We start from the raw sequence: 9,863 nt of genomic DNA, 5'->3' as shown, positions 1-9,863 counted from the left end.
GGATAAAAATCCAAACCCCCTAATGATACAAGTGAGGGCTCCGGTAGATCAGCATGTACAGAAACGTGAAATTAATCCAGCTTCCTTTTTGAAAGGAGATGTACGTTTTACACCTCGAGAGACCCTGCATGTGTTTTTAAATGTCCGTGGAAGCGTGGAGGGAATCTTTTGAAGCCAGGTGTTTCATTTGTGCTCAGTTTAAATGGAAGCACAGACCTTGTAATGCCCACAACCTCCTCGCCCTCACAGCACACTGGCCACCTCCGACGTCAGCAGGCGGAAGTGGCTGATCCCGGGGGCGGAGTATTCGATCTTCACCGGCCAGCCCCTGGATGTGCCCGACAGGACCTCAGCGAGCAAGCTGGAGGAAACAGGCATTCCTGGGTGAGATGACTGTCAAAGGTCGTGTTTAGGGACTGCTGTGTTTTCCTAGAGCCATCTCCTTGTCTCCTTAATGTCTCAATTTTAAGCACCTGATTTTTATTTTACTTTGAGAGACTAGTGCTCTCTGGGCCGTTCACTTTCGTAGGCTGTGCAGAGCTTCCCCTCTTGTGCTCCTGGCACATGGGAGAGAGAGATCTTGTCTCTTCCCTTTTTATTGGGCGCTAACCCCCTCTTGGTCTCATCTAAACTCACTCAACTCCCAAAGGCCCCACCTCCAAATAGCATCATGCCAAGGACTGAGGCTTCAATATGAATTTGGGGTGGGGAGGGCACCATATTCAGTCCATAGCACTGTGTGTCTTACAATTGTTATTTAAGGTACCATTCTCCTCCGGAAAAGGATTCCTCGCCTGGAAGTTCACCAACGAACTTACTGATAAAAAAACAAAGAGAGACTTCAGACACACCAATCATGAGAGCTTTAAAAGAACTTGAGGAAGAAAAAATATTTAAAAATTGGGGCACACAGACAGAGAGAGAGGACACTTCAAATAGTAAGTATTTTATTTCTTATTTAATACTAGAGGCCTGGTGCACAAATTTGTGCATGGGTGGGATCCCTTGGCCTGGCTGGTGATTGGGGCCAATCGGGGCCGTATCACCCAGTCCTGATCGGGCCCAGCTGGCCAAGGGGAGGGACCACGGGAGGTTGGCCAGCTGCAGGAGGTTGGCTGGTGGTCAGTGCATCATCATAGTGACCGGTCGAGCGATCAACCGGTCGTAATGGTTGCTTAGGCTTTTATATATAGAGATAGATTATAGAGATACAGGTTTTTTCTTTTCCCCTGTAACTATATTACTTTCTCTTTAAAATGGAATTCCCCCAGTGATGAAATAAAAGGCTAGTTTAGTTTATTGCTGCTCCAGCCTCATTTCATAGATAATCAAATCCCTAGTGAATAATTTATCACAGTCATGGCATAACATGTACCTTTTGTAAAAGCAGATTATGTGTTAATTCTGATTATTAAAGATTTATGTGGCATTCTCAACGATATGTGGAAAATTTCTGCATCAGTTTGTCTTACTTGCACACGTCAGAAAGCTGTGACAGACGCCTGGTGTTCCTAGTGAGCGGGGCATCCTGCTCTGCCTTTCTAGCTCCCAAGCACCCGGCAGAGGGGCAGGAGCATCTTCATGCTGGTTTTCATGGGTCCAGGTACTTGCAGCTCCTCTCACACTTCCTCTCTGCTCACGTGGTCAGGCCTGGTAATCACATCATTGACATCTTTAGTGTAGCATCCAAAACGGTATCTCCTAGTAAATAAATTAGTGACCTGCTTTCTAAAAATAACCTCTTGAAAAATCACCTTGAATTGTAAACAGGGAACCGGAATGAAGGCATTATAAACTCCCACATTTTTTTTCATCAGGCATCTTTATCTATAATGAGTGCTTTTGCAAATAATCATTGTAACCTACACAGTGAGAAGAATTGCTTGCTGGTGAACATCTGTTAATAAAGGCAGAGGACTGAAGCTGGGTGTGTCTTGCTGACTTTTTTTACGCTTGTCTCAGAATTAGTGAATCCTCGGCAAACTGAAGCGACTGTCGGTGCGAGTCGGTCCCCAGAGAAGTGTGCCCAGCAGAGACACAGGAGGCTGAACTGTGCGCAGAGGTCGTCCTCCCTGCCGCCTTCCAGCCGCAAGCCCAGCACTCCAAGTAAGAGCTGGGGTCACACCTCTGGGCTCGGGTGCCACTCGAGCCGCACACTCTGACACACTCCCCGTCTCCTTTACACTCTCCCTTGCGCCGGAGATGCTCTGAATACAGGCCCCTAAATATGACCTATGACCTTTTCCAAGAATAACATATCTGACTGCACAGATGCTCGGACTGTAACTGAGAAAATAATAAGTTTATTGCATGAGATTGTTGGTGTGTCCAGCAAATTTTTGCAACTAATACCACTGCACAGTTTTTGAGAAAGTTGATAAATATCTAATTAAACATTAGCTCAAACATGAATGGAAGCCAGCCTGCAGAGCGATGCTTCTTTGCATGCATTTACCTAAGGTTACTCACACTAGTCACCTTTCTCTTCAGCCAATGGCAGGGATGGTTTTCAGGTCTGAACACTGGATTTCCGTGTCCTCAGTTTTCACTTTCATAACAGCTGAGGAGCGTCCTGTATGACTATGTGATAGGGAAGTCCACCGGGGCTCTGGCGTTTCCATCTTATTTACAGTCCACTTCTAAAATCCTGAAAAACCAGTTCTGAGCCCGTGCCACAGCTACCGCCTGCTGTATAAAATGTTGGCTGTGGTCCCCTCTTGGTGTCAGGGTTAGGAATTATTTTATTTTTATTCTTCGTACTCTTATTTGTCTTTCAAAAAGCTTTCAATGAAATTGTATTTCTTTGAAGAATATGTTCTGCCAATATAACACATGTATTATAGAGAAGGAAAAGAATATTTCCTCTTCGTTTTCTTCTATAGCGAAAAGAGAGATTATGTTAACACCAGTGACTGTGGCTTATAGTCCAAAGCGGTCCCCTAAAGAAAATTTGTCCCCAGGATTTAGTCATCTGCTTAGCAAAACCGAAAGCAGTCCAATTCGGTAAGTTCTCTAAAATTGTAGCATAAAATATGTATATTATTAATTTTTTTAAAAAATGTCAACTTATGCCTCTAGCTATCATTAATTTTTCAGTTAATGGGAACTCTCTGGCTTTAAACCATATCAATGAATGTCATACTAAACGTTAAAAATACTATAATACATGAAAACAGTTTGTAACGGTGTGACGGGCTGCTCCTAAGTCCAGCACCGTCTCAGAGCCCCTTCCTCCCGGCTTTGGCTGTAGGATGACACTTCTTTGTTTTCCTGAAAAGGCTTATGGTACAAGGTCGTGGGCTGTGCGGTGTGGCCGTGGCCCTGAGCGTCAGTTTACCTGGGCTCCTGAGAAGTGGCCTCACTGACGTGGTCAGCAGCGTGCGCTCCGGGGCGGCCCTGGCTCCTGCTGAGCCCGCCCCAGGGGCTCCTGGGGAAACCCCTCGAGCGCAGGGCGTTTCCTCTTCTGTAGAACAGGGGTAACAGCTGCCCTGCTGGTCCCGTCAGGTGGTTAGGAAGGCGGACAGGAGACCACGGGCAATGCTGCGAGTCTGATTTGTATCAGAAAACAAACGATTTCAGTTTTGAAAAATTATATGACCAGTTTTCTTTCTAAAAATATGTCAGTGTGTGAGTTACCTGGATGCCAGCTCGTCTCTCTAGTGGCGATAGGGAAAATCAGTTGACAGTGTTTTCTCACAAGTAACTTGCTTCATTCAATAGATTTGATATACTTTTGGATGATTTAGATACTGTTCCCGTGTCTACGTTACAACGTACCAATCCAAGAAAACAACTCCAGTTTCTTCCTCTAGATGACGCGGAAGGTATCTTTTCCTACAAAATTCTTAGCTTTGGTTTTAGTCATTCGTTTTGTGAGTTTCTGGTATCTCTCCAAGGTTCTATATATTATAATATACAGCAGTGAAGTCCTTGGTAAATGAGCATTCCGGGCGCTCCCCCGGGTCAGTGTGGGTATCCTCTGAGAAGCTGGGAAACGGAGGGACGGGCCTCTCTCCACTGAATAGTCTCTGGGTTTAAGGCAGCCTTGGCTTTGGGGAGTCTTTTTCTTTTTCTCATTTATATCTTAAGTTTGGAATAAAGGTATAAGATAGTGTAGATGAAGTCATGTGGGTAGGCCCCTGAGAGGTTAACCTTTAGTGTTGCTATACATGTGCTGTTTAGTTTTAAACAACTTCTTAAGTGCCCTGGACGTTAGTTTAGTTTTACAGAGAGTCTCCGGAGTCGTTTAGGGAGGACTGTCCCACCGAGGCAGACTTTCTAGGTTCTGTGGAGCAGCAGCTCTGAGGAACTGTGGTGGAGGCTTTGCCTTCATTGCTGTTTGGTCCCGTAGCAGCTCTTTCCAGAAAGTGAAGGGGGGAACTTATGTAGTGTGTATACGAGCTATTCGAAACTTGATAAGAAATTAAAGGCATTTATTTTCTCTCTAACAGAAAAAAAATATTCAGAAAAAGCCACCGACACCCATGCAAGTCATAGCTCTGCCCCTGAACTGCCGCCGAGTGGAGCGAAGGGCGCCGCGGGGAGCGCCGTGGGGACGGGCGAGTCGGGCAGTGCACAGTGTCCGGCCGCCGGAGCTCGTGCCCACGACTTTGAGTACACCGCGAAAATTAGGACCCTGGCGGAAACGGAACGGTTTTTTGATGAACTTACAAAAGAAAAAGACCAGGTAAAAGCAACAAAAAATTGTTTACTTCTTTTTCTGAACTTAATGCTTGTGGCTAAGGACTAGTCAGAGGAGTCAGTGAGTGACACCCACCCCAGGAAGTTGCTGTGAATTTCACACCAAAGCCACACATGTGAGCCGAGCTGGTGCTGCACATCATGACGGGGATTAAGGGAAGAGACGGACAAGGAAATAGGAGACTGAGGTCTTGCCTTTAGCTCTGTGATAAACCCCGCCAGCAATGCGAGTTCTCCTGTCGTTATTTAAGCCTTTTTGTGTTGACAGATTGAGGCTGCCCTCAGTCGGATGCCTTCGATGGGAGGACGAGTCACTTTGCAGACGAGATTAAATCAGGTGAGATGTCTCAGCTCCAGTCTGCTTCCGAGGCTGACCGCCCTATTTACCAGATGGTTTTAAATCTTGCTTTTAGGCACGTGGACACAGGCGGTCAGAACTCAGCCTCTGCAGGAAGCGTTTGGTGATCATAACTATTTCATAACTGCATGATTGCTTTCAGTATTAAAAACTGATTTTACCTTTGCATTTCAAGAAAAACGCACACTTATGTTTTTGAGAAGCGAACGTGGGAGCACATGGCCTAGCTGTAGAGGAAGGTGTGGTTCCATCACTGAGCAGGAGGTGGGGCAGGCGCGTGGCCAAGAATGAAAGTGCATGAAGCCACAGGACAGTTAAACTATTCTTGTTGTAACATCTAAGCATAACGGCCCCTGTGTGTCTTATGGAGCTGCCTGTCGGCTTCTCCGGGCCTTGGCTTCAGGGGAAGTTCATCGCCAGATTGCACTGCGACACCAGAAGGAAAATCGGACACAGACAGTCTCGGGCTCTTTCCAGGGCCTGGAGCCCTAACTTCTCCTTTTATCTGACTTTTAAGTCTTTGTATTGGTTTTGCTTTTCTGAAAGTTCTTATTTAATAATTTGTAAGACACAACACACAAAACTCTTAATATAGTTTACTGGGAAGGCAGGAGAAATGTTGGTGCTCCGATCCTAAATCTGTCTGAAACATTTGCCTAATATATACATTTTCGTGAGCTCTTAAAGTAAGACTCAAAGGGCTCTAGTTTCTGTTCATATACTGGGTGGTATGCGGAGCAGCTTATTCTTCTATTATTATTATTATTATTATTATTATTGTAATTTTCCATTTGCCCACCTGTATGTCAAAGCTCTTTCAGTTCCGTGAAGCCAAATGGCAGCAGAAAGGGCCTGAGGATGCTTGTATATGATTCATAAGTGAAAAAGTTAAATTGGGCAACAAAATAAAATATGTGAAAAGTAGTCAGCCTCAGCAATGAATAAAAGAAAACCACACATTTAACAAAAGCATCAACATTGGCAGGTATTTTTTAAAAACAGTAACTGGGTGGGGGCAAGCGCGTCAGCACACCCTGCAGGTGGAGCGGAAGGCGTCACGCTCCCCCGAGTGCGGCTGACAGCTGTCCCAACTGGTCCGACTCTGCCTCCCTTTGGACCTGGCGCTTTTATGTCTGGGAATGGTTCCTCAGGCAATCCTCACAGATAGACGCAAGGAGATATATTTAAGAATATTTATTGCAGCCTTATTTGTGATAGCTAAAATTAGAAGCCACCTAAATTTCTACCAGAAGATCCTAGGTTAAATATGGTACATCTGATGGAATGTTGCACTTAATTTAAAACAGGGTTGTAGAAAGATATAACAAGACAAGTTCGATTGAAAAACATTCGGAAGTAGAGAGATGAATTCTTTTTAAAATTTTCTTAAAGATGGGAGCACATCTGCAGGAAAACAGTAAAGAGAACAGTAGTCACTTATTGCTTTTTGCTCATCTGTCTGTTACCTCTGGGGGAGGGCGGTGCTTTCTCAGCTCGGCATGGTTGGTGAGGGCTCCCTCCCGCCCCTGTGTCACCGTGGCTGGAACCCCCACATCTGACCATACTGAGGAGACACGGGGCAGAAGTGACTTAGATGGTTGAAAAGTTGACTCACATTGTGCAGTTTAAAAGAAGTGACAAAAAAGTTAACAAAATAGTCGGTTTTATGTGTATATTGTTCTTTTGCCAAAAGGAAGGCCCATCTCGTGGTGACTGGAGCCAGTGAACTTGGCGTAGATTCTAATGACGTTCTCCCGTCTTTCCGCCTAGGAAGCCCTGGAGGACCGCCTGGAGCGGATTAACCGCGAGCTGGGCTCCGTGCGCATGACGCTGAAGAAGTTCCACGTCCTGCGCTCCTCCGCGCACCTCCGCCCCGTGTAGCCATTAAACCAGCCGCTTCGTTTGCACTGACGTGTGATTAGCACTCGGGGAGGCGGAGCGTTTTCTACTGTTTGTAGCCCTTCACGCCGTAGTTCTACAATCATGACACTTGCTCTTTTATACTTCTAACGGCCACATACTTCCAAGATATTTTTGTTATGCTCAGGAATCTTGTATATTTTACTATTTAAAAAGTGTTATTTTTAAATAGTATATGTCTCCAGTTTATATCAAGAATAAGGAAGTGTGACTGTGGGAGGCAGCTGGTCTCTAAACAAATAGTGTTCATCCTTTTACAGGTACCTTCTTCACACCCGTTTTGTAAATTTGTTCGACATCGTGAATATGATTTTTTAAAAATTTTTAAATGCTCCAGAACAGTTTTCATAATGGTAGGCTAATCCACGCTGAATGCAAAAAAAATTACAGCACATCCTGGATTTAGTAGTTCTGAGCTTTTAAAAGCGCTAATGCGATTCCTGTCTGACACATTTGTCTTAGAGTGAATATTAGATTAGTCATAATGGCAATATCGGCAATAATGGGACGCTGGAAAGCTTTCAAAACTGCATGGATAACTCACTCATTTTGTTTCCCTTAAACTCTATTATTTGTAAGGAAAGAAAATAGAAAGATGTAATTTTCTAATTTTGTCATATATATGCTTTTCAGAGAAAAACAGTTGGAGGGCTGTAGTCCCTGCCCATCATTCTGAATGTAACTTGTGTCCCGCCCTTGACCGTCAGTGATAGATAAGCTTTGATGAAGTTCAGGGACCACCCAGTGAGGCTGTACAGGGAGCCCCCTTTCCTCCATGCCGGGGTGCAGCTGCCAGTCATCCTGCAGAGATTTGACCCCACCCCCCCATCCCCGCCCCAGAAAAAGGACGCCCCTAGTGGCTGCTGTGAGGGTGCCAGGCTAGGTCAGAGCAGCTTTGGTGGCGGAAGGGAGTGTGTGGATGGCTCTAGCTCCCCAGGAGCAGCTCGTGGGCAGGAGCCCGGGCTCTGACCAGCAGCTCTGGCAGCTGTGCGTCTTGACGGCCGGTCAAGTCCAGGCTGCTCAGCTGCCTGCTTTTCAGTGGCCAGTCAGAACACCATGCCCACATGTTCACGCTCGGTTCCTGTCGATACACAGACTGACTCCAAGCTTTCACAGTCGAGTCCCCTTGAAAATGCTCAGGTATTAGACTTGGTTTACTTCCTAGCTGCTTCTCCGCCTCACGTGGCTCTTGGTAGCAATTAGTTATAAAGCACCAAGCCAGCCGTCCCTCCATTAGGGTGTGTGGCTGGCTCCGGGCAAGGATCTCAAGTTCCCTCTGAGCGCCACTCCTGCACCAGGTAAAGACCAGCTACTCAGAATCACTCAGCAACAGAATCAAGTGCCTTTTGAAAAGCAAATCATTAGCTCTTAGGTGGGCTCGCCCCCTCCTATCCCTTCAGTAACTGTAGGACGGGGCAGCGGGGGCCCGAGCCTGGCAGACCTGGGCCACACCCGGTGCGCTCGCCTAGTGGTGGAATGAAACTTCCATTCCGGGAGATTTCTGTCAAGTGCCTGGTGCTTAGTGTGATTTCAGTAAATAGCACATTTCAGCTTCATCCGGAATGAAATAGGCCTTTCAAGTGGCTATTGGGTACTTTTTAAAATAGAAAAGTAGATTGTGTTCTAAGCATTTGACTTAAAAACTACCTTGGGTTGGTTGACATCTCCATGAGGTGGTCCAAGATGTTCTCTCCACCGCTTAGCCAAAAAAAAAGGTTCCATGGAGTTTGAATGAGCTTTCCTTTGGTACGTGGTTTTTTAAAATGACTTATAAAAAAACTTGATAAGCTGTTGAGTGTAAGAACAAAGAAGGCACTTTTTCTTTGGTGCCTTGGGGGTTATTTGATATAAATATAGGCTGTTCTAAAAAAAAAAAATAGCCAATGTAATGAAACTCCTGGTCCTTGGAGTGTTCCATAACTCGACATCTCAAGGTGATGGCCAGGAAGGCAGGGCCACTGCACGTCAGATGAATGAATGAAGATTCATTTATGCTCCCCTTTTTAAAGTAGAAAAGCCAGGTGCTTTGCTGAATGCTGTTTGAATTCTGAACTCTGCACTAATATACGTAGTAAAACTCAACATTTTAGATATTTCAAATATTTTTCATTAAATTTTAACATGCTGTGAGTCTTTAAGAAGCTTTAAAAAATAAATGTATACCCAGAGCTCTTTAGGGGTCAGAGGTAAATCCCGTGGAGGGGCTCTCACGGGGTCGTGGGATTCCCAGGGTCCGAAGGAACCGATTGTGATGCACAGATTTTGCAGGCGTTTGATAAAACATTAAACTGCACCGGTGTTCTTGGGCCCTGCGTTACCAAGCTCTTCCCTTCTGATTTGTGTTTTCATTTCAATAGACCCTCTCAGAGAGGAGGAATCAAGCCATAAGTTTGCACTGGCTGGACATCATGTACCGTGTCACCACTATGACTGCAGACTTCAAAGATAATTATGTTTTACAATTTCACTGTAACAGTGATGAATAATGAGGAGGACTCTCTTCACAGAGTGCCACTGACAGTTAGACAAAGCCAAGTGCTCATTGTAGCTGCTGTTAAATGTCCTCAAACATGGGAGGGATGAAAATTGTTAACTCCCGCGAGAGCAGGGACCATCTCTTCATTCTTGCAAACAGGCACTCAATAAATATTTGTGGAAATGAACTATCTGGAGATATTACTGTATTTATTCACATCAGCTAACTATGAGGTGTTTTTAAAATATTCATTGATTTCAGAGAGAAAGGGAGAGGAAGAGAAACATCAATGATGAGAGAATCATTGATTGGCTCCTCCTGCAACCCCGGCATGTGCCCTGACTGGGAATCGAACCCCAGCCTCCTGATTCATAGGTCGATACTCAACCGCTTAGCTACACCAGCTGA

General features: G+C 45.2%; 1 protein-coding gene across 5 annotated transcripts in view; it reads left to right on the top strand.

Annotated features, from left to right (window-relative positions):
* MPHOSPH9 (M-phase phosphoprotein 9) overlaps nt 1-9,642 on the top strand; it is a 38,924-nt gene extending 29,282 nt beyond the window's left edge. For 3 of the 5 annotated variants that reach the window (XM_014464989.2, XM_014464986.2, XM_023763179.1), the window contains 8 exons: nt 250-384; nt 763-938; nt 1,963-2,106; nt 2,883-3,003; nt 3,721-3,824; nt 4,452-4,687; nt 4,970-5,038; nt 6,830-6,988. In XM_014464989.2, coding sequence (XP_014320475.1) covers nt 250-384; nt 763-938; nt 1,963-2,106; nt 2,883-3,003; nt 3,721-3,824; nt 4,452-4,687; nt 4,970-5,038; nt 6,830-6,940 — 1,096 coding nt within the window. In that variant the 3' untranslated portion in view covers nt 6,941-6,988. Of the gene's footprint in view, nt 1-249; nt 385-762; nt 939-1,962; nt 2,107-2,882; nt 3,004-3,720; nt 3,825-4,451; nt 4,688-4,969; nt 5,039-6,829 lie in introns of those variants that run through there. The other 2 variants (XM_014464985.2, XM_014464991.2) reach the window with 2 other exon arrangements.
* Nucleotides 9,643-9,863: the final 221 nt, after the last annotated feature.

Source organism: Myotis lucifugus, unplaced genomic scaffold (assembly GCF_000147115.1).
Source record: "Myotis lucifugus unplaced genomic scaffold, Myoluc2.0 scaffold_276, whole genome shotgun sequence".
Lineage (NCBI taxonomy): Eukaryota > Metazoa > Chordata > Mammalia > Chiroptera > Vespertilionidae > Myotis > Myotis lucifugus.
This window is presented reverse-complemented; position numbering and strand designations above follow the sequence as displayed.